This window comes from Corylus avellana, chromosome ca1 (assembly GCF_901000735.1).
Source record: "Corylus avellana chromosome ca1, CavTom2PMs-1.0".
NCBI lineage: Eukaryota > Viridiplantae > Streptophyta > Magnoliopsida > Fagales > Betulaceae > Corylus > Corylus avellana.
The window spans coordinates 45666077-45693351 of NC_081541.1; the positions used below are offsets into that span (position 1 = coordinate 45666077).

At 33.9% G+C, this 27275-nt stretch overlaps 2 protein-coding genes and 1 pseudogene across 5 annotated transcripts; 2 read left to right on the plus strand and 1 right to left on the minus strand.

The window, feature by feature from the left end:
* Window positions 1–331: 331 nt before the first annotated feature.
* Window positions 332–19211, plus strand: LOC132168207 (phenylacetaldehyde reductase-like). The gene is made up of 13 exons (XM_059579331.1): window positions 332–513; window positions 1406–1575; window positions 2262–2453; window positions 3018–3169; window positions 4086–4097; window positions 4285–4467; window positions 5555–5642; window positions 11743–11863; window positions 13963–14132; window positions 15058–15249; window positions 15746–15908; window positions 16584–16770; window positions 18770–19211. Exons 1-13 carry the CDS (start codon window positions 396–398, stop codon window positions 18912–18914), a joined length of 1893 nt encoding a protein of 630 aa, XP_059435314.1. The 5' UTR covers window positions 332–395; the 3' UTR covers window positions 18915–19211.
* Window positions 6115–9126, minus strand: LOC132190544 (DNA polymerase zeta processivity subunit). 4 transcript variants are annotated; one of them, XR_009441145.1, is made up of 7 exons: window positions 8973–9126; window positions 8812–8892; window positions 8563–8675; window positions 8176–8365; window positions 7344–7584; window positions 7039–7129; window positions 6115–6539 (listed from the first exon to the last, which is right to left on the minus strand). XR_009441145.1 is itself a non-coding variant. In XM_059605582.1 (6 exons), exons 1-5 carry the CDS (start codon window positions 9001–9003, stop codon window positions 7385–7387), a joined length of 615 nt encoding a protein of 204 aa, XP_059461565.1. In that variant the 5' UTR covers window positions 9004–9126; the 3' UTR covers window positions 6115–6539; window positions 7348–7384. The 4 variants fall into 4 exon arrangements, 2 of the variants coding, with proteins under 2 accessions (XP_059461565.1, XP_059461553.1); XR_009441146.1 differs by having other exon boundaries at window positions 7039–7133; XM_059605582.1 differs by lacking the exon at window positions 7039–7129 and having other exon boundaries at window positions 7348–7584.
* A 1320-nt stretch (window positions 19212–20531) lies between the features above and the next one.
* Window positions 20532–27275, plus strand: part of LOC132180381 (uncharacterized) — an 11267-nt pseudogene continuing 4523 nt past the window's right edge.

The following is a 27275-nucleotide window of genomic DNA, read 5'->3' on the forward strand; positions in this document are numbered from 1 at the left end:
CGAACATGTTAAATTTGTTGAAAAAAACTATTATTAACAATTCACAACTAATTGACTAAGCAATAAAAAATAATAAAATCCATGAAATTCGGGCAGGAAGCGAAAGAGGGTCGGAGCTCCGATCCTGCTTGAATTTTGTGAAATTCAAGCAAACCAATAATAAAAAAAAATAATAATAATAATAATAAAAACAACAAAATAGAGGCCTATGAGTTGTATAAATTAAACATTTTAAATTTGTTTAAGACAAGCTGAGGTGACCACATAATGCACATTAATTTAATCATCAGCCAAGTCCTTATTTCCCACCATAAAAGCACGAACTATAGCTAAGAACAAACTATTAAGCTAAGAACAAGCTCATTGAGGGAGAGAGAGAGAGACAGGGGGAAGGAATGAGTGGAGAAGGGAAGGTAGTATGTGTGACTGGTGCTTCCGGTTATATAGCTTCATGGCTTGTGAAGCTCTTGCTCCAACGTGGGTACACAGTCAAAGCCACTGTCAGGGACCCAAGTCAGTTCTTACCCAGAATTTAATGCTCATGTTTTTTTTTTTTTTACTAGTATCTCGATATTTTACTTTCAAGTGTTCTTTAGTTGTAGGAATCAAAAGGTTTCTTCAGAGATTACATCCATTCCTCTGTTTCTGCTCTTCTTCCTTTTATCCAAAAGGTTTCTTGGGATTATATTCATTTCTGTTATTTATTCCTTTTTTATTTGAATGATTCAATCATCATTAAGGGATGAATAAAACTGCTATTGCTGGTATGTATTTGAATTTTGAATTTCCTAAAAATCAATTAAACGAGAATAGTAAGATTTTGGTTTTCATAAATATGAATTGAAACAATCATGCCCCACACAAATAGGGGCATGATTTTATATATATATAAAATCGGGGTGGCTCGGGGTTGGAATGGCTGAATCTGGGGTGGCAATCAGAAACTCTCAGATTCTGGTAAGGTATAACTTGTGTTGGTGAAATTAATTCATATGAAAGTTATATAAAAACAAAAGCTTTTCTCTTTTCATTTCTTTCTGGGGGGTTCGTGTTACTCACAATATGCAGTGTTAAGTCTCTAACACATCATTAGAAAACAGATAGCAACTGACAAACATTTCCAACTACCAGCCAGTGAGAATACAAATGATTAAATCAATACCAAGAAAATCTTATGAAGCAATCAAAGATTAAAAATTTCATACTACAAGTGGTGTGTAGGTCCATATGCAGACGTTTTAAGGTTGAAAAGTGGAAACCTCACCGGTTGCCTGTGATGCAAGTCAACAAAGTTGTATAGAAAAATGAGGATCCCAGGGTGTTGTAATTTATTTTTTCATCATGCAGTGCTTGATATTAATAAATTTATTATTCTAATTGGTATTTCTGTGTATATATGCCACAGATGATCCGAAGAAAACAGATCATTTACTTTCCCTTGATGGAGCTAAAGAAAGACTTCAATTATTCAAAGCAAGTTTACTGGAAGAAGGATCTTTTGATTCTGTAGTTGATGGTTGCCAAGGTGTTTTTCATACAGCATCCCCTGCTAGTTTTGCAGCCAGTGACCCACAGGTTCATCCTATGATATTGTTTTTATTGCCTTATGCAATGTATAATCAATATAATGTTCCAATTTTTGCTGCCAATATGATGGGTGTAGTTTGATTCTTAGTGATTTAAAACAACTTAAAGGATTTCATGCAGCTCTTGTTTAAGCAACCTGTGATTCTCACAGCGGAAATATCTGCTCCTATGAAGGATACATATGTTAATGATTTTACAAGATCTAATCAGTTACATTTTCACAACATTGTCATCTGGAATTGCAGTTTTTCTTGATTTCTGGGACCAATAAGTGCTGAAAGTAGTGCTCTTAGGTTTGATGTAATAGAAGTTAATGATAGTCTATTTCTCGAAAGAGAAATGCTATTTACCACATTTTTATCCCACAATGTTAATGTGAAAGTCGCAACAAACCCTTAGATTGCTTTTAACAAGGTTTGATCCAACGGTTATTTGGTACTGTCACATCAACATTATGGGATAAAAATGTAGTTTTTGACATCACTCATAAAGAAATCATGCACACAAGACTTTAGAGAAGTTCTACCTTGTAATTCAATGACATGATTAGTACATGATAAAATTGTCTAATTACATGTCCTCAATTTTGTCCAATATTATTGTGCTTATGATGGTTTAGTTCCACTAATGAATTCTAATGTGAGCTACTTCCACATTTTTTTCTTATAATTCAGTCAGAATTAATTGATCCAGCAGTGGAGGGAACACTTAACGTTCTTAGATCATGTGCAAAAGCTGCTTCTATCAAGAGAGTGATTGTAACGTCTTCTTTGGCTTCAGTTATACGCAACAGAAAACTTTTGACCCCGGATGTAGTTGTCGACGAGACTTGGTTTTCAGATCCAGTTATGTGTAAGGAGTTGAAGGTGTGTATATGTGCTATTCCATAGTTAAAATCTGTATTTCAAGTTTATCTTTAATGGTACTCTTACATTGATACAGTTAATCTCAAGATACTTGCAGTGGAAGATCTTGAGATATATAATCTCTTAAATTTGTATTACTAGTTTTGGTTGTGTGTATGTGTGTGCGCGTGAATGTGTATTTGCCGAGGAAACATTTGATCAGAATAGCAGCACAAGGTGTGCCAAGCTTTTCCTTCAGTCTAGGTTGTCTCTGCAGTTACTTTGCTATCTCAGTGAGCAAGGCTCCTGAAGTTTAAATATTTTTGCTTTTTCTTGTAACCATAGTGCTAAATATTTTAGAATGTAATCATTGTATCTAGTTATGACTTTTATTTTCTTGAGTCAGATAGTAATTTAATTTTGAAAATTTTTCTCGAATATTTTCGAATGTAAGCGGCATAGATTCCTGAATACTCTTAATCAGATCATACACATATTGCAGATATTGTTTTTTAGTCCTTTATGCAATTAATTCCTTCTGGACCAAGAAAGGATCTCTTATTTAAAGGCTTTGGATCTTTTCAGCTCTGGTATCAGCTCTCAAAAACCTTAGCTGAGGAGGCTGCTTGGAAGTTTGCTGAAGAGTGTGGCATTGACTTGGTAGCAATAAATCCAGGGTTTTCAATTGGTCCCCTCATACAGCCAACTCCTACTTCTAGTATGATAGGTTTTCTGAAGCTTATGACAGGTACTTTTTTGCAGCTAATGAGGATTGTGTATTGTGTTTCTTCCTAAAGAAATTATAAAATGCATGCTCCATCACAATTTTAGAAAGAAAAATAGAGTTCAACTGATATAATTAAGTGTTAAAAAAGTAGCAATCATTTTTCTTTTCAGTTTACTGCTTCAAGTGTCTTATCTGATTAAGGTAGCATCTGACAGCTGAATAAAGTTAGAATTGGTTTAGTGGATCTGTCATTATAACTTTCTTTAGGCTTTTTGAATAATAAGTAACTGTTCTGTAAAACTTTCTTTTTCCTGGGTAGGTAAGTTTTAAGAGACTTAGCAGTAAATGAATTACGGATCATGTATTTCCAACTGAAAGAGTGAGTTGAACTTCCATAACTTCCATAACTCCCAGATCTTTTATTATGATCAGAATTACTTTCTTTGGGAGTTCCTTATTCCCTTTTCTTTTGAAAAAAGGCTTTGCTGAGTTCCAGGGCTAAATACATGGAATGTAAAGTTCCCTTATAACTTATAGTTCACTTGAAGCAGGCTGCAAAACATTGATCTGCAAAGTTCTAATCCCTCTAATGCATCTGAAATATATAGGTTGAGGTCCACCATATATTCCATGGATAAGAAAGGTTCAATCTCAGCATACACAGCTTCCAAATATGCTATATACTATATATTCATGTTGTTCAATATGAACGTAATATATAATTAGCTTTTTTATGAAAAGCAGGTTGTATCTGCTATCTGAGCTGAACTTTTTCAACAATGATTTCCCGTCATATTCTATTGGCAAAAGAGAACTACTAGAAACCACACTTTTATCTCATTTTGCTAATGTGATACTATCAATTAGCTCGTGTTAAAAATAAAAAATAAGATCAAAAGCTGATTGGTAGTGCCACATCAACAAAGTAGGATAAAAGTGTGGTATATAACATTACTCCTGGTAAAATGGCTGAGTGATCAAAAACAAATTTTCATATTTAACTGTGTTGGTCTGAAGGAAGTTATTCTCCTTCCAGCCACTTCATTCCATACAATTCTTGTGATGCTAGTTGTTAACTTTTTCGCTCTCCTCTTTTTTTTCCTCTCTTTTCTTGTGTGCAGGAAGTCAAGTGTTTCCAGATGGAATTTACAATTTTGTTGATGTTAGAGATGTTGCACATGCACATATTCAGGCACTTGAAACTCCCGCTGCTAATGGCAGATATTGTTTAGTGGGAAGTGTTGCACACTATTCAGAGACTTGCAAGATATTGCACAAACTCTACCCGAGTTTGCACCTACCTGAAAAGTGAGTTCTTTTACCTGCATGATACTGAATCTCCCTTATTGGTTCCATAGACAGAAGCAACTAAATTCATCAATTTACATGCTTTATTGTGTGTGCCAGGTTATGTTTTGTGTGATTGTTTTCAACTTGTTCATTTCCTTGGAGATGGTCAGTTTATATCCGAACATTTTATTAAACAGCCTAATTCCTCAGTAACATTGTATTTCTTTTGAATTACACAATAATAACGCTAGCTAAGTCCTCACTTTGACTGTACTCTAGGGCAGCGGAGGGGAGGGAGGGAAGACTTAATAAACTTTAGGTAGAACTCACTTTTAAAAACAGGCTTGCAATGAGAGGATGCCAAAAGCTTATATACACATGGTTAATATTGCATTTAACTAATGTGGGACACTTGGAATCATAATTCCACCACGATTTCGAATTCAACGTCCATGACTGCCCACTCTATCAACATCAACCCAGAGATAGTCATTTCTTTTTTGGTGGCTTTACTCATTTATCAGTATTCAATGACTCAATACTATACACATACATAATACCAAGACATCTTAATCTAGCCTATAGGTCCCTCCCCCCATCCAACTCGGCCACAAAGCTGCAACCCATTCAATCCTATATTTGACAACCTGCGTCCAATCCCATATTCAACGTGGGGGAAACTCTAATACCAAATGCACAAATTATAGTTAAAACTCACATTTGAAAACCAACTTGTAAGGAATGGTGCTCATGAGCTTACGTATACATGATTAAGATTGTACTTAATTTATATGGGACACTTAGGATTGTAACAGGAGGGGTGTTGAAAGATAGAGACAATTTATCATAAAATTGACAGTGTTCTCTTATTTTTTGGAATATGCAATGAACTGCAAATAGTATTACATTTCTCTGGGTTGTTTTGTTACGAGTAGGACTCCAGTGCCATAGATATTACATCTAACAAAATTATACTGCAAATAGTATTACATTTCTCTGGGTTGTTTAATTCAGATTAGAATTTGCTTTTCTCATGCCAACAGTTCTAATACATCACAAATTTGGAAGAAGTGTGACACTTTTTGTCTTTTTGCACTTTCGGCAGAGATGAAGATGACATACCTTTGCGTCCATTGCACAAGGTATCCCAAGACAAAGCCAAAAGTTTGGGAGTTAGCTTCATTCCTTTGGAAGTGAGTTTTAGGGACACTATTGAAAGCTTGAAGGAGAAGGGCTTCCTCACTGCCTGAATTATGTAGTTAAAAGGGAACTGATGCAAATAAGTACTAACAATTTGTGTGTGCTCTTCTTTTCATCATTTTGAACTTTATTTGGTTGGAGTTTGCTGGCCTTTGAATTGCTTGAATAATGAAAACTGTCAATCCAACTTGTGCTTCCCAAATTGCTCATCTCTAATGTCCTGACTTCAATTATTCAACTATTGCTCAAGGGATTGATTCCAACATTCCAAGTATATAGATTTTTTTATTTTTTTATAAGTAATATAATTTCATTGAAAAAGCACAAAGGGTGCAATACATAGAAAGTATACAAGCTAATCTCCCAATTAATAGAAAACAATGAACAATGGTTCAAAAAGTTCGGAAACTAGAAAAAAATAAAAAATCTTCAAAGGCGTTGAATATAATATTTTTCAGCTCCGCCATCGCTGTTCCTCTATCTTCAAAGTTCCGTGCATTCTACTCTCTTCAATTACACTACAGTAAACATAACATAAAAGAATCAACCTCCAAACTTCCAAAATGTCACAACACCTGCCTTGACCTCCCCAACTCATTAACAATTCTTTCACCATTCTAGGCATAATCCAAACTACACCAAACACATTACATACTGAGTATCTAGATTTTAGACATAAGTCCTTGAAAACCATTTCAACGTAATTCTTCTTCCAATATTTCCGATTCCTTTGTATTAGGCAATTCTTAATTGTGCATTATGTGTTGTAGCACATTGCTGTAAGTATACAAATAGCTCTGTCAATGTCGTTGAATCTTGCGCCAAAACTTTTTCCCATCGAGAAACTCAAGACAGATTGGATATACCCACCAAAGAAAAAAAGCCAGAACCTGCTCCAACAAAATTTAGCAAACACTCATTATTAGGAGTCTGTCCTAGAAATTTTTTAGCAGAAATCAAAATCTTATCTATTTTTCTTTCACTAAAGTTTCCCTGATATGAACATATTCCCACTAGAAACAAAATTATCTGAAGACCGACTCATCCAACATGTGTTGATCTGTGGATCATGCAAAACCCAGGCGAGTCTCATGTGTGATAATCTGACCTGAGTCGGGATGCCCTGACAGAGGGTGAGACTCTAAAGGCCTGCCGCCAAAAGCATTCCAATGGACCTCTTAAGGATATTCTAATACATTTTACCCAAGGGTATGTTGTTTTTTTTCCTTTTAATAGGCAATAAGTTCATTAAAAAAATAATAATAATACAAAAAGGGTACAAGAGGACCTCCAAAACTTATGATCTAAAGTCAAAGGAGATTAATGAAATCTTAACCAAAAAAAAAAAAAGAGAGAGAAAAGAAAAAAAGAGTACTACAAATAGGGTACCATCCTAATCGCTTTGTGCATCCCCCAAGGTTAAGCGAGCTTGAATTCTCCATCAGCTTCCAGTTATGTCAAGCATCTCAACTTGTGACTCCTGACTTTGTAAATTTAATCCATAACACGATGAAATTCTTCAAGAATACAGACCGACTCATTGGGGTTTGCAAAACTAACATATGCTCAGTGGGGATAGAATTTACTTTTTCGACAGCAGATTGACAAGAACAGTCATGATAAGTTGTCATGCTAAATCAGAGTATACATATATTTTAGCAAAACACGAAAAATAAAAAAGAAAAGGGATGTACCTACGTAAGTGTGCATGTATGCAATGGCTATATTTCACCATTCAAGGCTTTGGTTCACATGAACTAGGATGTTCTAGATATAACTGCACACACAGAGGTTCGCTATTCATTGACTTAATAGGGGTCAGTAGTGGAGGTTGCTGCCACAGCCTTGTGTCCGATGGGATCCATAGCTCTGCATCCTTGCTTGTACTAGCCTGAGGAAGGGATCGAAAGTAAGCAGTTATCTCCCACCTACAGTCTGTCAAAAGATACAAAAAAATAAATAAATAAAATAAAATAAAATTAGAGACCTGTCACTAATTTTAACCATAAAAGAAAACAAAATCCAGGACACAATTCAGAAATGCATCAAGAACCTAAGAAATTAATCAATCATGGGAGCCAAGTAAACAACAAGGCATATGATACATACCAGAAAGCCATAAGAAAATAAAAAAATTAAAAAAATAAATGAGAAACTTCACTTAACTCCCTGAACTTTCTTCACTTTTACAATCATTTCCTAAAGTTCAAGATCACTAAATTTAATGCATCAAAATTTAAAAATTTGTAATATTACCCATCTCGTTAGGATTTGGGAATTTCCAAGGCCTCCGTTAGGATTTAGAAGAAAATCATAATGGAGAGGTGATATTGCAAACTTTTTTAACGATGGATAAATTGAGTTTTTTTTTTTTTTTTTTTTTTTTTTTTGAGTGATTGCAAAAGCGATGAAAGTTCAAGAGGCTAAATGAAGTTTTCCCAAAAAAAAAAAAAAGTGTTTTTTGCTACCCATGTATACAGGCTGAAGTATGAAAATGGGATATGTAGTGCTATATTTAGCACTTACCATGGGGAAGAACCCTAGTAAGGGATTCTGAGACTGAGAGCTTGATCAAGAATGATCTAAGAGAGAACTCCAGGTCAGCTTCTTCCAACTTTGATCCATAAGACTGGTTCACAGTGAGCTTGAACACAAATCTTTCCACCGGGATGCAGTCAATGTCGAAAAAAATAACTGCTACTCTCTCCACCAATCCCTATTTGTAAGGGGCATGATTGTTTCAATTCATATTTATGAAACCAAAATCTTACTATTCTTCCTTAATTGATTTTGAGGAAATTCAAAATTCAAATAAATAATAGCAATATCAGTTTTTATTCATCCCCTAATGATGATTGAATCATTCAAATAAAAAAGGAATAAATAACACAAATGAATATAATCCCAAGAAACCTTTTGGATAAAAGGAAGAAGAGCAGAAACAGCAGAATGGATGTAATCTCTGAGCTGAGGGTGGCGAGCCCTCTGAACCACCACATTCATATATCTCCTTCTCTCGAATGCGCCTTCACCCACAATTCACCATCACCCAACAAAAAAATGTATAATCAATAAATATTATATCAATTTCAATGCATATTATCTTCTTGCTAAGCAAACAGAGAGAGGGCCGGGCCTGAGATGGGTGCAAAGAGAACTGACCGGCAGGGTAGACACCTTTGAGGAAGACAATAGAAGAGATGGCTACTTCCAAGAATTCAACCAAAATCCGGGCTGTTTCACCTGCGATTTCAATATACTCAGACAGGAAAAAAAAGAAAAAAGAAAAAAAAAAGGGGGGTATAAAGCGAAAAATATTAAACCTTGAGGAGATTGAATATCTCTGCGCTCCATTAATATATTTTCAGGATATATATATACTCAGAAGGCCACAACAAGAGATAAACCAAAGTAGAAATCAGATTTAGAGTCGTTGACGAAGAGCTTCAAATCGATGTTCCATTGAGGGGTGCTTCATCTGCCCACCATCTCTTTCCCTTCAATATATATATATATATAATCAAGATGAGAGGACTTAGAATTGTGACTCATGTCCATATTTTTTAATATCTAAGAGTACTTAGAATTGAGACACGTGCCCATAATTTTAATATCTGAACTTTTTTTTTTTTTTTTTTACCTCCAGTCATTAATTAGTGTAATTAATTGTGTTGATTATATTTCAAGAGTTTTTCATACATAAATTATTCAATAAATTAAGTATTATTAATGTCCAAATCAAATAAGGAAACAAATAATATAAATAAAATTATAACCTTTTTTTTTTTTTTCACACCAACAATATTTTGTTTAAATTTTAAGTTTTTTTACTCATAATTTTTAATAATTAAATCGTGCAAATATTGAAAGAATTTTTCCTTTTTCTATTTTTTTTAATGAATTAAGTGTACAATTTTTCCTTAATTAATTCCTTTTGACATTTCTTTTTATTAACTCACGTGTCCATTTTTTTAAAAAAAAAAAATTAAATTTTTTTACTCATAATTTTTAATAATTGAACCGTGCAAATATTGAAAAGGATTTTTCTTTTTTCTATGTTTTTTAATGAATTAAGTGTACAATTTTTCCTTAATTAATTCCTTTTGACCATTCTTTTTATTAACTTATGTTTATTTCTCTCACCCTAAATCACGATTTTTTTTTTAATAAATTAAGTGTCTTAATTCATTAATATCTCTCCCTTTATTAAAACACAATTTTTCCTTAATTAATTTCTTTTGACCTTTCGTTTTATTAACTCACATTTATATCTCTCACCCTAAATCACGTCGGTTTCTTTCACTCTAAACTCACCTTCTCCTTCTATGGCAACAACGTTTCAAAACTCTTTTCTATAGAAGTTGATGGTTGCACAAAGTTTATTGAGATGAATATGTTTCCGTTTTGTTTCGTGAAATTTTTTGTTCAGCTTTTTTTTTTTTTTTTTTTTTTTTTTTTTTTTTTTTTTTTTTTTTTTTTTTTTTTCATTTGCTTTTTTGAATGTTCTGAATTATGAGTTTTATTTGTATTAAAATATAATAGGTATTACACAAAAAATATTAAAATTTTATGCTAATTTTATATTAATACTTTGATAATCAAAATTCATGGTTTCTTGCCTTCCTTTATTTTATTTTATTTTTTCTTTATGCTTTTCATTTTAAACTACACATATGCGACGAATTTTAGGTTGTTTTAATTTATTTTTTAGATTAAGGGAAGATTGAAATGATTTATTTGACTGCATTAAATATTGAGTGAAAGATTTTGTTATTTTTGTATCCATAAAAAAAAAAAAAAAATAAAATAAAAAAATTTGTTATTTTGCTTTATATTATTTTTTAAATGTCCAGAATTTTATGAGTTTTATTTGTATTGAAATATAATAAGTATTACACAAAAACCTATTGGGTTTAGGGTTACTCTCAGTTTTGCTACCATTCTCAATATATTGTTATAAGGTTTATGGTTACTCTTTCCTTATTTTCTGTTTTAATTTATATATTATTTTTCACTCAAATTTCTTATTATTCTTTTGTAAATTTAATTGACTTTGTTGTTCATTATGTTTTTTTGTGTTCCAATATTCATTCTACGATTTTTTATCTCTTTCTTTGATGAAATAAATAAAACTACTCCTAGGAGAATAAATATTTTAATATGTTTTATGGGTCTTATGTTTTCTGGTTTTAAATTACACATATGAGAATTTTTTAATACGTTTTAATTTATATGGATTAAAACTAAAATTATATATGGTTTTTTTGATAGTATATTTTTATGCGATTTATATATTCATGCAAACTTATGTGTAATTGTGTCACTATGTTCAACAATATACTGTTGAATAACCTTTAGTATTTTTTTATTGAAATAGGCATGATAGATTTTTTTTACACAATTTTTTTGACGTATAATAAAAAATACAATAGAGATGTGTTTTAAGCTTTAAAATTAGATTATATTGAATAATCCCGTGCATAGCGTTGGCTCAAAGCTAGTAAAGATAAAGATGGTGAACAGATGTCCCAAAGAAAGAATGCATTGTATAATACGTCATGTTCCATTGGAGGGGTGCCCAGCACATCCATGACTATACGACAAAGAGTACCATGCTCGTCCACTTTTTTCCTGGTAAAAAATACTAATTAAAATTTTAATTAGTATTACATGGCACCAAACATTTACGTAATGAGTTACAACTTAAACTTAATTTTAATCCAACTTTTAAGTTAAATTTCTCTGTCTCTCTAGTTTAAGGCTCTCTCTTCAACATGCAGTTTTTTTTTTTTTTTTTTAATTTTAAAAAAAAAGTTAAGCTAAAATTAAGTTTAAATTGTATTTTTATCATTTTTCCTATTTGTTTGAGTAATTTCATTAGAATCCGTATCTTGTATTTTCATTTTTTCTCTTTCCTATCTTAGAGTATCTTGTAATCTCTTTACTTTTATTTTAATAAAATTTTATCTTACCATTAAAAAAAAAGAAAAGAAAAAGCAAGTCCAACTGCCGCAAAGCTAAGCACTAAGTGAGTCGGTGACATTGTGACACAGAGAGAGAGAGAGAGTCAGAGAGAAAGAGAGAGAGCCAGAGAGGATGAGTGGAGCAGAGAAGGTGGTGTGCGTGACTGGAGCTTCAGGATTCATAGCTTCATGGGTGGTGAAGATCCTTCTTCAACGTGGGTATACTGTCAAAGCTACAGTTCGTGACCCAAGTCAGTGCTGTCTCTCTCTATTTTGTGTCTCATCGTCTTTTTTTTTTTTTTAATTAAAAAAAAAAAAAACCCTTTTTAATTGTGTCAGGCAATTTTTAGCGTAGTATAAATTCTGGGTTTGACTGTTCTTTGCTATAGATAGACTACTCTGAAATTCCCATATAAATTTTCATGTTTTTTTATTAGCATTAAGGTTCTGTGCTTTTGAGATGAGCTATATATAACATATTGATGTGGTTTCTGATTAATGAACTGTCAATCCTTGGAAAGAATGATAAATATATGAGCTAAAAAAATCCATCAAATAAATTTTCTAGCTTTGACACCAATTTTTGCTATGAGTGTGCAAGGAATCCAACCAAACTGTTAGAGCACTAGTAGGAGATTCCTTGGTTTTTTCTTAAATATAGGGAACCAAACTATAGCTTTCCTTATCCTTTCCCTGTATCATTTAAATATTCTTTAAATTAAATGATAGGGGAAAGAGAAAGAAAAGATAAACTATTTAAATATTTTTTTCAAATAAATGTTAGACGAAAGAGAAATATTTTTTTTATTTTAAAATGATGAATAGAGATTTCCAGCAGCCATGAGGCAGCCAAGCGTCAGACATTTTACTTTTTTTTTTTAAAAAAAAAAAAAATTGAAGAAGAGAGATATTAAAGGGGAATCCAAATTTGAAGTATTAACACCAAATTTGAGGCATTAGGACCAAATTTAGGATGATCGAATCTCTTTTGGGTGATACCATCCCTAAAGGGTTAACCTTCTACCCCTAGGTTTTAGTTTTGAATCCAAAAACAAGTTTTGAGTCATTAGAAACTAAATATTCACTAACAAAAAAAATAACAAATTTTTTTTTATTATTATTTTTTTAATATATGTCCAACAATTTGGCAGCCGCATAGCAGGACTCTAAAATGATATTAAGAGAACCAACTCAAGTAGCACTTTTGCTTCCCTTGCTTTAGGAAACACCAAGGGAGTTTATTTCAGGTGATTGCTTAGTAGTTTTTCCTATATTTAGGGAAGCTGCTGCTAAGCCTCTTATATATACGGCACAAACTAATTATTTTGAAATTTTAGACCAATCGGTTTGGTTCAATCGTATTTTTGAAGAACTTTACCCCCAACATTGACTGGAAAATGGGAAATTGAATAAAGTTTTGGTCCTAGTGTCACCCAAACCCAATCTGACTCAGCTCTATCCATGACATGGGGCTATGCTATGCAACACAATTTAACCAAGCCGAATTGACTTTTAAACTTGTTCAATTTAGTTTGGTTAGGTTTCTTAGACAACAGACTGGGATAGCTTCATTTTGCCTGCATTTGGAACCAAACCTACTCATGAAAACCCTTACATATATGAAAGAAGAGCATGGGAATCATTGGTCATCTATTTGTACATAGTGAAATAGCCAAAGGCTTGTGGGAATCAGTCTTCTGTCTATTCGGGGTTGAGTGGGTCTTGCCCCAACGGGTGATGGAGCTGTTGACCTTGGTGAAGAAGAAAATTTGAAAGACACTGCAGTATAGAATCTTGGAAGATGATTCATTTGTGATGAATGTGGTGTATTTGGAGAGAACACAATGCTAAAAATTTGAAAAATTGTGAGAGGACAGTGACAAAATTAAAAGCCATTATGTTAAAATCTCTTTATGTTTGAATGGTTGCTTACATTTGTTCTCGTTTCTCTAATTTCTTAGAATTTCTTGATATGTGTTCTTTTTTCTTTTTCTTAATTGGGTGTTTTTCTTGTATACTTCCCATGCACTTGAGTTGCACCCCTCTGCACATGTCGTCATTCCCTCAGCCTTTGTTTTCCGTTGAAAACCCATAACTTCCTTATGGGATCAATAGGACATCAACTAAACATGAATGACAGCCTTCTATCACTCTAGCATGGCTAATCTTGTATAGGATGTAATGGTAGATTGACCTGGTTTGTTCACAATAGTATTTCATCTGTAGTGTGTTGTTATTCCTTACTCTTTATTATTATTATTATTATTTTTCTCATGTTTACTTTTCATTCAAAGCTTGGTACTAACAAATTTAGCATTCAAATTGAAATTTCTGCAAATATATTCCACAGATGATCCAAAGAAAACAGAGTGTTTACTAGCACTTGATGGAGCTAAAGAAAGACTTCAGTTATTCAAAGCAAGTTTACTGGAAGAAGGATGTTTTGATTCTGTAGTTGATGGATGCCAAGGTGTTTTTCATATAGCATCCCCGGTTTTTTTCACGGCCAATGACCCACAGGTTCACCCCATGATATTAGTTTTATTGCCTATGCAATGTGTAAGGGATACAATGTTCTAATTTTTGCTGCAAATATGGTGAATGCTTGTTTGTATTTAGTGATTTAAAACAACTTAAAGGATATCATACCAGCTTGATCCCTTGTCTTAGCAATATGTAATTCTTGCTTGGAGCATGTATCTTGGCAAAAGAAATTCAATCGTAGTACATCCCCCGTCAAATCCATCCCCCCCGGCTTCCCCAAAGAAAAAAAAAAAAGAAAAAAAAAAAAGAACTTTGCAGAGACGAGTTCTTCCACATTTTTATGATCATAAACAATGGCAATGAACTGCCTCTGTTTTCCAGATGGAATCTCTGCTCCTAGGAAGGATACAAACGTCAAGGCTTTTACAAAATCTGATCAATTTTTCTTTCTCACCGTAGCTTAAAGGAAGAGAATGTTTCATGTTCACAACATTGTCATCTACAATTTCATTTTCTCAACATTGTTGGAACCAGCAATCATTGAATGTAGTACTCCTAGGTTTTAAGTTATGTAAGTTAAGAGAAATGCTAGAAACTACATTTTTTACCCACAACTATCCCACAATGCTAACATGGCAATCCTAACCAACCATTGGATTGTTTTTTTAACAAAGACTGATCTAAGGGTTGGTTGCCATGTTAGCATTGTAGGATAGTTATAGGATCAAAATGTGGTTTCTAGTATTACTCATTAGTCAATGCTAGGTTTATGGAAATCATGCACATAAGACAACGGAGAAGTTCCACCTTGTAATGCATAACGCAATTATTGCATGATTGCTTGATAAAACTATTGAATAGCATGTATTCAATTTTTTCCAATATTATTATGCTTTTGATAGCTTATTTTAATAAATCTATTCTTGTGGGAGCTACTTCCACATTTTGTCTCGTGGTTCAGTCAGAAATAATTGATCCAGCAGTGAAGGGAACTCTTAACGTTCTTAGATCATGTTCAAAAGTTCCTTCTATCAAGAGAGTGATTATAACATCTTCTATGGCTTCAGTTATGTTCAACGGAAAACCTATGACCCCTGATGTAGTTGTGGATGAGACTTGGTTTTCAGATCCAGTTATATGTAAAGAGGAGAAGGTATGTATATGTGCTATTCAATCGCTCTTAATATCGCTTTTTCAAGTTTATCTTTATTTGGACTCTTATATGCTGTTGATATGAAGATACTGGTAATGAAAGAACTAGAGTGTTATTTTAGTGAAGAGGAAATATCAGAGAATAGCAGCACAATGTGAGCCATACTTTTTCTTTTATCCAAATTGTCTTTGTTGTTACCTGGCTTTCTCTGTGAGCATGTACATGTCAGCTTCTAGATTCTTTTGCTTTGGAAAATGCTACATTTACCAAATTTTTGCCTCAAAAATTGGCTCTCAAATGATGTGTCACCATCCCATGAGATCTATTATTTTGCGAAATGTGTCATCATCTCATGGGATGGTGACACATCATTTGGGAACCAATTTTGGGGAGAAAATTTGGTAAGTATAGCATTTCTCTTTTGCTTTTTCTTGTAATCATACTCTGCCAAATATTCAGATGTAATCGTTCTAGCTAGCTTTGATTTTATTTTCAGCTCTGGTATCATCTCTCAAAAACCTTAGCTGAGGAGGCTGCTTGGAAGTTTTCTGAAGAGTGTGGCATTGACTTGGTAGTAATAAACCCAGGCTTTGTTATTGGTCCAATCATACAGCAAACTCCTACTTTTAGCATTGAGGGATTTCTGAAGCTTGTGAATGGTACTCTTTCGTAACTAATGAGCATTATCTGTATTGTGTTTCTTTCTACAAAAATTATTTATATTCAAGTGCATTTATTGTTCATTTTATATGTAGGTTTTATGAGCCTTTTTTTTCATAAGTAATTGAATTTTATGAGACTTAGCAGCAACATATTAGGGCTTCTGCAGTTCCAATTAAAAATTTGGACTTCCATAACTTCCAGATCTTTTAGTATGACCAGGAGTTGCTTTCTTTGGTATTTCCTTGTTCCGTTTTCTTTTCACAAAAGGCTTTACTGAATTCTGGTGCTGATAATATGGAATGTAAAAGTTCCTCTATAACTTATAGTTCACTTGAAGGCGGTTGCAAAGCCTGGCCTTGATCTGCATAGCGCCAACCCCTCTAATTCCACCTAAAACATATTAATGCTATGGCAGTAATTAGCTTCTGCTGAGAACAGGGTGTGCCTGCCATCTAAGGCGAACCATTGCAACAAAGATTTTAACGCATACTCTATTTACAAAATGGTTGGAGTCATCAAAAAGAAAATTGTGTTTAACTGTATTTGCCTCTAGAAATTTACCAACCTTCCAGCCACGTCATTCTGTATGATTCTTGTGATGCCATTGATTAACCTTTTCTCTTTCTTCTTCCTTTTTCTCTTTATTTTATTTTATTTTTTTGTGGCTGCAGGGACTCAAACATTTCCTGATGGAATTTATAGATTTGTTGATGTTAGAGATGTTGCGCATGCACATATTCAGGCATTTGAGACTCCTGCTGCTAGTGGCAAATATTGTTTAGTTGGAAGAGTTGCACACTATTCTGAGGTTTTCAAGATATTGCACAAACTTTACCCAAGTTTGCATCTACCTGAAATGTGAGTTATTTACTTGCAATGTATTGAATGTTCCTTATTGCTTCCATAGTAAGTAGCAACTAAATTCAATGTGCATGTATTGCTGCATTCTGCATATGCGAGGTTAGTTTCCGTGTTATTGCTTCGATTGGTTCATTTCTTTAATGATGGTTATTTTACATCCAACTTTCTTAAACAGTCGAATTCCTCAGGAACATTTTGTTTTGAATATACAGAATAATGTTAAGTCATTACTTTAACCATACTAAGTTGCTAGGCCAAGGGACGGGTAAGCTGGGAACTTGGATATTGGTAGCTGCATGGTCATATGTAAAAATTGAGAGTTAAACTACTTCGATAGTTTATAGTAAGATAATCATGCAAGGGACTTTGGTTTAGGAGCTAGTGATATTGTTATTTCAGTCATCAAGGCAACGTATAAGCTGCAAAATAGATAATGAGAAGATTTAAAGAGAAGAGCATGAAGTGAACAAATTGCACTAGTTAATACGTCAACACACCTCCACACTTGTGGGCAAGAATGGTGATGAGTTTGATGTGGGCCTTTGTTGGTGGTGCGTAGTTGCCCATGGGTTTGGTATGAGTAATTTTAGAAGTCTCTCTTGTGTCATTCTTGAGTCCCTCCAAGAATGATGTAGCTATTAAAAGTCACACAATTCTTAGAGGAACTCAAAAGAGACACAAGAGGAACTTGTAGCATTACTCGGTTTGGTATGATAGGGGTTCATTCACCGGCAGTATTTGTTACAACTTACAAGTGCGAACCAAATAGCTGAAAATGTTTTCATACTAGGGTTTCAGTCGAAAAATGGAAAATTAATAACATTTTCTGATTTTACATGGAAAAATGTTTTACGTTGTTGACGAATAATAATTTTTTTGAAAGTAAAGGGCAAAGCCCTCATACTCGAAAAGTATACAAGAGAGACAATCATCCTATAGGCTTCTACAATCTAAAAAAATTAACTAGATCTACAAGATTTGATGAGGAGAAGAAGGTAATGGAAGGCAACATTGGATGCATTAGTCCCTGGCTCTACATAAATTTGCCATGGATGGTGCTGACTGGCAAAGAATTATTCTTGTAGCTAAGCCAGCCCAAGGATAGGTTGTGTGGCTCCGACTTGATTTTTCAGTTTGGTTATTCATAAAGAAATATTATGCTGATATGATTATTGGAAACTAGGAGAATAGTGTGAGCATATTATTTGCATTTGAAGACTTTCTGTAACTTGGTAAACAATTGTGCATTTTTTAACTAAAGAAAATAAAAAATAATAATAAAATCTCATGATGTGTGAGATAAAGATACCAGTTTGTTAGAATACCAAAAGTATTTCAAAATTCTTAAATTTTCCTTCCACATTTTGGATCCAACTTGGATGCAACTTTGATTTCCTTGCTAAAGCCTGGAAGTTATGTGAATGAGCCATCATAACCTGCCATCCAATAATGAGGTTTTCAAAGAGAAACTTTCAGGGAAAAAGAAACTTTGGTTTTCCTTGTTTTATCTGGTGATATAATCCATCAATATTTTCATCAATAGGCTCATCTAAATTTTCGGTAAGCTTTTTATTGTGTATTGCCTGAAAGACATGCATTAGCCTAGCAGCAAAAAGTGAAAAAAGAGGAATAAAATCCAACTAGACTCGTTATGCCTGCTTTTTTGACTTCATTATCAAGCTTCTTTTAATTAAATGTTCTATCTTCTACTATAAAATGCTATGTGGTGATGCTGATGAGAGAGAGAGAGAAAGAGAGGCGGGCGGGCGACAGGCGGGGAGGAGAGAGGGACGGGTGTTGAAAGATGGACGTAGTTTATCATAGAATCGACAGGGTGCTATCAACTTTTGGCATATGCACTTACATGCAAGTAGAGTACATTGTTGTGGAGTTTTTGATCAGTTTAGTCAAGAATTTGCATTTATCAACCAAAGTCATTGTTTACATTCATTAAAAATATCGAAAAATAGTCACATGTGTTTATCATTTTTGGCAGATTTGAAGATGACAAGCCTTTGCTGCCGCTCTACAAGGTTTCCCATGAGAAAGCCAAAAGTTTGGGTATTAGCTTCACTCCTTTGGAAGTGACTCTTGGGGACACTATTGAAAGCATGAAGGAAAAAGGCTTCCTCACTGTCTGAATGTTATTAAAAGGGAACCCACGCAAATTGTTATCAACCTGTTCAGTTTGGCAAGAATAAAATATTTGGTATCTTTCCTTCCAAATAATGTAATCTCGAGTGAAACATTTGGGAGTATCTTTTCTTTCAAATAATGTAATCTCTTAGGAGAAAACTAGGGGTATTTTTCCTAATTACTTTTACCAATTGTTTGTGGTGTTTGGTTTGGGGAATCTTGAACAAAAGGTAATTACTTTTACCAGTTGTATGTGGTGTTTGGTTTGGAGAATCTTGAACAAAAGGTAATTACTTTTACCAGTTGTACACTTGTACGTAGTGTTTAGTTCGGGGAATCTTGAACAAAAGGTATTGTACAATTTTTTCAAGATATTTGATCTTAGTATGAAATTTTGGAGGTTTAGGCTCCCTCTAGCTCAAAGTAACCAATCTATTTTCTATTTGATTTTCTCATCACCATAGGTCCTAAACCTTCTAATACCATTAGGCCCATTACACAAAGAAACATTGTATTCACTATATGTTTTTCATCATTCTGAGCTTCATTTTGGGTAGGGTTTGCTAGTCCTGAGGTGTTTTGAGTAATGAAATCTGTCAATCCAACTTGTGATTCTCAAATTGCTCACCTCCCTTATGGCATATGGTAAGATTCTGACTTCAAAAAGAAAAAGAAAAAAAATCATATGATCATATAATGGAATTTCTTTGTAAAAGTGCACATATTCTAAAATGCATTAAATGCATGTGAAAATAACATGCATTTTTGACACGTTATTTTAGAAATTATTTTTTACTTTTCTATTCAAACACACTTCACGATATCTTTTTGATCATTTTTTTTTTACAAAATGCAAATTTCCTACCTACTTACCATCGGTTAACACTATAGTCTACTCAATATTTATGGAAGGATTAGGGTATTTGATGCATATAACTTTTTGGAAATTTTTTCTAGGGGAAATTATCCTTTCCCCTATTAACTATACCTCGCGATGACAATTTCCTCCCATCAACTACCAACTTTACATTACGATCTCATCAAACTACCATTTTATTAACAAAACCTCCATTCCATCAGGCAAGGTTGTTAAGTCAGACGGTCAACCCTGTGAACAGTGTCGTGAACAGTATTTACGCTGTGAACAATGTCATGAACAGTGTCGTGAATAGTACGGTTGACCGTTCGACTTAACGGCCTTGATGACGGAATGGGAGTTTTGGTAGCGAAATGATAGTTTGATGGGATCGTAATGTAAAGTTGATAGTTGATGGGGGAAATGGTCATCACGTAGTAGTTCATAGGGGGGAATGATAATTTCCCATTTTTTCTATATTTAAAAAGAGATGTGGAGTCGTTGATAGGGAGCTTTCAAATTGATGTTTCATGGGAAGGGTGGCTACATATTTAGCTCAAAGGACATCAATTATTTATGTCACCACAACAGAAAGAGGACAATGCATATCTACTTTTTTTTTTTTTGTTTTTTTTTTTTTCTCGTTAAAAAATATTAATTTTTGGGTCAGGCCAATTTTGTATGTGTCCATTTTTTTAATGTGTTGAATAGTGTACTTTTACTATAAAATTATTTACAAACGAAGCTAAGCAGAGACTCGGAGAGGATGAGTGGAGCAGAGAAGGTGGTGTGCGTGACTGGAGCTTCAGGATTCATAGCTTCATGGGTGGTGAAGATCCTTCTTCAACGTGGGTATACTGTCAAAGCTACACTTCGTGACCCAAGTCAGTGCTAGCTGTCCTGTCTCTCTCTATTTTGTGTCTACTCTGAAATTCTCATATAAATTTATTGTGATTTTTATTAGCATTAAGGTTCTTTGCTTTTGAGATGAGCTATATATAATATATTGACGTAGTTTTGATTAGCAAACTGAATACACTCTGATGCTTAAATTAATATATTTTATTAAGAAATGATTGGTGTCAATATTTTGTATATATTTCTCTCATATTCTCTTACAAATTTAATAGATCAACCATTAGATTTGTGGGGTCCATCATTGACTTATGCGGAATCCACGTAAGTCCAAGTTTATTTGTGAGATGAGTAAGTAGAGTAAAAATAAAGCAATGAGTTAGGATTTTTTGGAGACTAGTCCCCTTTAACTGATGCCTTGAGTTTCTTTTATAGGGTTTTTTATGGTATCTCATGTTGATACCAGTTCCATAAATCTTGGGATTTGTATTCCTCATGGGATTTTGATAGATATAGTTGTTACAATTTAGCAGCTTATTTGAATGTATTGCTTGAGTGGGACCATGATGGGTTTTATCCCCCAACAAACTAAATTTGCTAGCTTTGACACCAATTTTTGCTAGGAGTGTGCAAGGAATCCAACCAAACTGTTATAAATACTGCTCACAAACTCGTTATTTTGAAGTTTTAGACCGATCGGTTGGGTTCAGTCATATTTTAGAAGAAGGTTACCCTAAAACGTTGAATGAGGTTTCTTAGAATGGAAAAGGAGAATCACTATACCCTAAATTGTGGACAGTTTTCCTTCAAAATTTCACCAGCTAAGTCTATTAATCTGGCATTTGTTCTTAGAACATGTGTATCTTGTTCTAAGGATAAATATCACTTTAATAGACTGGTCGTGAAACTAGTGGTTTGGATTCCAATTCGTAACCTAAAAGTGGAAACCAAGTGTTAAACCAACCTATGTTTGTACCAAAAGTACACACGTATTATTTTTAATCTTATTTTTGTTTTTTATTTTTTATGTAAATCTTAGAAGGTGAGGGTGGGAGGATCCGGTATAAAAGCAAACTCCTAAGTGCACCTCAAAAAGACTACTCTGATCTAGGGATAGTTTTATGCGTTTTATGATTATTTAGTATATCAATAAATGATTAGCTAGGTGTCTCGTATTGTATACTTTCTGCGTACTTGGGGGTGCCCTACGCTTTCTTCTTTTATTTATTTTTTCTTTATTGAAAAAAACCATTATGTTCAAATCTCTTTACATTTGGATGGCTGCTTACAACTATTCTTGTTTCTCTAGTTTCTTATAATTTCTTTGTATGTGTTATTTTTTTTTTCTTAATTGGGCGTTTTTCTTGTATACTTCTCGTGTACTTGAGTTTCACCCCTCTAGGCTTCTTAATGGGATTGGCTTACTTTATTCTAAAAAACATTGTGGTAAGCACACACAGTAGGTGGGACATCAACTGGATGAACAAGAATGACAGCCTTCTGTCACTCTATGGCTAATCTTGTATAGGATGTAACATTAGATTTACCTGCTTTGTTCACAATAGTGTTTCATCTGTAGTGTGTTGTTATTCCTTGCCCTTTATTTTCTTTTTTCTCTCATGTTTATTTATCATTCAATGCTTGATACTAACAAATTTAGCATTCCAATTGAAATTTCTGCAAATATATTCCACAGATGATGTAAAGAAAACAGAGTGTTTACTCGCACTTGATGGAGCTAAAGAAAGACTTAAGTTATTCAAAGCAAATTTACTGGAAGAAGGATGTTTTGATTCTGTAGTTGACGGATGCCAAGGCGTTTTTCATCTAGCATCCCCGGTTTTTGTCATGGCAAATGACCCACAGGTTCACCCCATGATATTATTTTTATTGCCTATGCAATGTGTAAGGGATACAATGTTCTAATTTTTGCTGCAAATATGTTCAGTGCTCGTTTGTATTTAATGATTTAAAACAAATTAAAGGATTTCTCATGCCATCTGCCTTGTTTTAGCAGCATGTAATTATTGCTTTGATCATGTGTCATGACAGAAATTTTAGGACCCTGAAAAGACGATATAAGATATATTATCTTTTATTCTTTTAAACTTTATATCCGTAGACAGCTGCTTATGTATCTCCTTTCTCAATTAGTTATAGCGTTTTTCTTGCTCATTTGCTTCTTCTAGTTCGGTGTTTCCTTTTATAGACTTTCAGTATACTTAGAAACACTTTACGCTTTTAATGATACTTATCGATTACTTACCATTTTTTTTTTCTCGCTGTAGCTTAAAGGAAGAGAATATTTCGTGTTTTCTCAACATTGCTACAACCACCAATCCTTGAATGTAGTACTCCTAGGTCTTAAGTTATGTAAGTTAATGCAAGATTGTTTATAGAAATCGTGCACATAAGACATCAGAAAAGTAATGCATAAAACAATTACTGCTTGATAAAACTGTTGAATAGCATGTATTGAATTTGTCAAAAAATTTGATAGCTTAGTTTAAAAAAAATCTACTCTTATGTGAGCTACTTCCTCATTTGGTCTCATGGTTCAGTCAGAAATAATTGATCCAGCAGTGAAGGGAACTCTTAACGTTCTTAGATCATGTGCAAAAGTTCCTTCTATCAAGAGAGTGATTATAACATCTTCTATGGCTTCAAGTTCCTTCTATCAAGAGAGTGATTATAACATCTTCTATGGCTTCAGTTTCGTTCAACAGAAAACCTCTGACCCCAGATGTCGTTATGGATGAGACTTGGTTTCAGATCCAGTTATGTGTAAAGAGGAAAAGGTATGTATATGTGCTATTCATTTGTTCTTAGTATTGCTTTTTCAAGTTTACCTTGCTTTCTCTGTGAGCATTTGGCTTCTAGGTTCTTTTTACTTTTTCTTGTAATCACACTCTGCCAAATATTTTCAGATGTAATTGTTGTAGCTAGCTATGAATTTTATTTTTGGCGCTGGTATCATCTCTCAAAAACCTTAGCTGAGGAGGCTGCTTGGAAGTTTGCTGTAGAGTGTGGCATTGACTTGGTAGTAATAAACCCAGGCTTCGTTATTGGTCCAGTCATACAGCCAACTCCTACTTATAGTATTGACGAATTTCTGAAGCTTATGAATGGTACTCTTTTGTAACTAATGAGCATTATCTGTATTCTGTCTTCCATCTTTTAGTATGACCAGGAGTTGCCTTAGAAATTTGTGTTTAACTGTATTTGCCTGTAGAAATTTACTGACCTTCCAGCCACATCATTCCTTATGATTCTTGTGATATACTATTAGTTAACCTTTTCTCTTTCTTCTTTTTTTCTCTTTTTTCCTGGCTACAGGAACTCCAACATTTCCTGGTGGAATTTATAGATATGTTGATGTTAGAGACGTTGCACATGCACATATTCAGGCATTTGAGACTCCTGCTGCTAGTGGTAGATATTGTTTAGTTGAAAGAATTGCACACCATTCTGAGTTTTTCAAGATATTGCACAAACTTTACCCAAGTTTGCATCTACCTGAAAAGCGAGTTATTTACTTGCAATATACTGAATGTTCCTTATTGGTTCCATAGTAAGTAGCAACTGAATTCCATTTGCATGTATTGCTGCATATGCAACGCTAGTTTTCATGTAATTGCTTCAATTGGTTCATTTCTTTAATGATGGTTATTTTACATCCAACTTTCTTAGACAGTCAAATTCCTCTGCAACATTTTCTTTTAAATATACAGTAATAGTGCTAAGTCATGACTATAACCATACTAATTTGCTAGGCCAAGGGACAGGTGAGCTGGAAACTTGGATCTTGGTATCATATAGAAAAATTGCCAAGTCACCGGTAGTATTTGTTTACAAGTGCAAACCAAATAGCTGAAAATGTTTTCTTACTAGGGTTTCAGTTAAAAAATGGAAAATTAATAACATTTTCCGATTTTACATGGAAAAATGTTTTATGTTGAAACAAATTTGTTCATGAATAATAATTTTTTTGATAGAAAAGGGCAAACTCCTAGTGTACGAAAAGTATACAAGAGAGACAATCATCCTATAGGCTTCTACAATCTGAAAAGGTAACCAGATCTACAAGATTCATTGAGGTGAAGAAGGTAATGGAAGGCAAATTGGATGCATTAGTCGCTGGCTCATCATGAATTTGCCATGGATGGTGCTGACTGGCAAAGAAGTATTCTTGTAGCTAAGTCAGCCCAAGGATAGGCTGTGAGGCTCCGACTTGATTTTTCAGTTTGGTTATTCATAAAGAAATACTATGCTGATATGATTATTGGAAACTAGGAGGACAGTGTGAGCATATTATTTGCATTTGAAGACTTTGTATCAATTTTTTCATCAATAGACTTATCTAAATTTTAGGTAAGCTTTTTATTGTGTATTGCCTAAAAGACATGCATTAGCCTAGCAGCAAAAAGTGAAAAAGAGAGGAATAAAATCCAACTAGATTCGTTATCCCTGCTCCATTGACTTCATTATCAAGCTTCTTTTAATTAAATGTTCTATCTTCTACTATAAAATGATATGTGGTAATGCCGATGAGAGAGAGAGAGAGAGGCGGGCGGGCGACGGGCAGGGAGGAGAGAGGGACGGGTGTTGAAAGATGGACGCAGTTTATCATAGAATTGACAGGGTGCTATCAACTTTTGGCATATACACTTACATGCAAGTATAGTACATTGTTGTGGAGTTTTTGATCAGTTTAGTCAAGAATTTGCATTTATCAACCAAAGTCATTGTTTACATTCATTAAAAATATCGAAAAAGAGTCACATGTCTTTATCATTTTTGGCAGATTTGAAGATGACAAGCCTTTGCTGCCGCTCTACAAGGTTTCCCAAGACAAAGCCAAAAGTTTGGGCATTAGCTTCACTCCTTTGGAAGTGACTCTTGGGGACACTATTGAAAGCTTGAAGGAAAAGGGCTTCTTCACTGTCTGAATAATGTTGTTAAAAGGGAATCCCACGCAAATTGTTATCAACCTGTTCAGTTTGGCAAGAATAAAATATTTGGTATCTTTCCTTTCAAATCATGTAATCTCTTGAGAGAAACACTTGGGAGTATCTTTTCTCTCAAATAATGTAATCTCGTAGGAGGAAACTAGGAATATTTTTCCTAAACACTTTTACAAGTTTTTTTGTGGTGTTTGGTTTGGAGAATCTTGAACAAAAGGTAATTACTTTTAGGGTTAAATACTAAATTAGTCTCTGGAGTTTCATTACTTTATTTTTTCCTCTTTAGGATTTCATTTTTATCACAGGAGGTCCCTGTGGTTTTGATAATAGACCAAGTTAGTCCTACATCAGTTGACCGTTAATTGACTTAACGGAATTTCACATGGACCAATCAAATGTTGACACTGGCACTTACTTAATTTTTTTTTTTTTTAAAAAAAAAGTATTTTTACAAAAAAAAAAATAAAAAAGAATGAAGCGAAGCGAAACCACTATGGTGCCTGGGGAGCTAGGTGTCATCGGAAGGTAACGACGTCATTGTGACGGCAACGGAGAAGAAGAGGAGGATGAAGACGAAGATCGCCGGAGGGAAGGCGGTTGGGGGCATCGGATAGGAGTGGAAGTGAGGGGTTAGAGGAGTGAGATGGGATGGATGAGGTAATAGGGTGGCTGGTCGCTGGAGTGGGTAAGGACTGCCTCCGGAGACTGCTTCGAACAAAGCTGCCTATGGCTGACTTGGACTCTTACGTGTATGTGAACCAGCTTTTAAAATTGGAGGCCGTCTAGAATTCTGACTATCCTTGTGTATTTTTTATTTCCTCTTTCTTTCTTTTATTATTATTTTTTTCTTTCTAAATCAACGTTTCTCAATTCTATAAAATAATAAGGAATATTGAACAAAAGAAATCTCAATTATTTGACCTGAAAATAATATTTAATATCTATTTTAAAAATATTTTTATAAAATATCCTATCATAATTAAGGCGTATGAAAGCTTCTCCAATAGCCTTTGATTTGGACAAGCCGGAAGACCGAATTTAGCGTACATACTAAACTAAATATTTCACTAACCGAATTTGGTCAATGTTATGCAATCAATAAATCGAAAAGGAAAATAAAAATACACTTAAATTCATTGTTTTCAAATTTAGTTAATTATCTTCTTTATATTATTACCCTCAATGGGCTCACTATTCTAGTCTCCTCCCCTGTTGTTGTTGTTTTTCTTTTTTAACAAGCCATAATACCTGCTGCCCACGCTGGTCACCACCCCTGTGGTTGCCAGTGTGAATTCAATCTACCTACTACGAATTAATTTAGAAAGTATGCCGTGCATGATATGGGGTCGTTGATAGGGAGCTTTCAAATTGATGTGCCGACGTACTTCGCTTAAAGGATAGCAATTATTTATGTCACCACAGCGAAAAGAGGACGATGCATTATGCATATGCCATATCTACTCTTTTTTTTTTTTTCCTCGTAAAAAAATATTAATTTTGCTGTCAGCCCAATTTTTTATTAGTCCATTTTTTTTAATGTGTTGAATAGTGTTTGGCATAGTACGACTTTTACTACAAAATTATTTACAAACGAAGCTAAGCAGAGAGAGAGAGAGATAGAGAGAGAGAGAGAGAGCGGGAGAGAGAGAATCCATATCTTGATTGTGTCATTGTAAGAAAATACACATTGA

Bases quoted from the DNA above. Each gene is read 5' to 3' on its own strand.
- LOC132168207 (XM_059579331.1), top strand. From the start codon at position 396: ATGAGTGGAGAAGGGAAGGTAGTATGTGTGACTGGTGCTTCCGGTTAT. The intron at 2,454-3,017 runs GTGTGTATATGT...GGATCTTTTCAG, and splicing joins TTATGTGTAAGGAGTTGAAG to CTCTGGTATCAGCTCTCAAA. The intron at 5,643-11,742 runs GTGAGTTTTAGG...AGAGAGCCAGAG, and splicing joins TTAGCTTCATTCCTTTGGAA to AGGATGAGTGGAGCAGAGAA.
- LOC132190544 (XM_059605582.1), bottom strand. From the start codon at position 9,003: ATGGAGCGCAGAGATATTCAATCTCCTCAAG. The intron at 8,893-8,972 runs GTTTAATATTTT...TTGAAATCGCAG, and splicing joins AGATATTCAATCTCCTCAAG to GTGAAACAGCCCGGATTTTG. The intron at 8,676-8,811 runs GTCAGTTCTCTT...TTGTGGGTGAAG, and splicing joins CAAAGGTGTCTACCCTGCCG to GCGCATTCGAGAGAAGGAGA.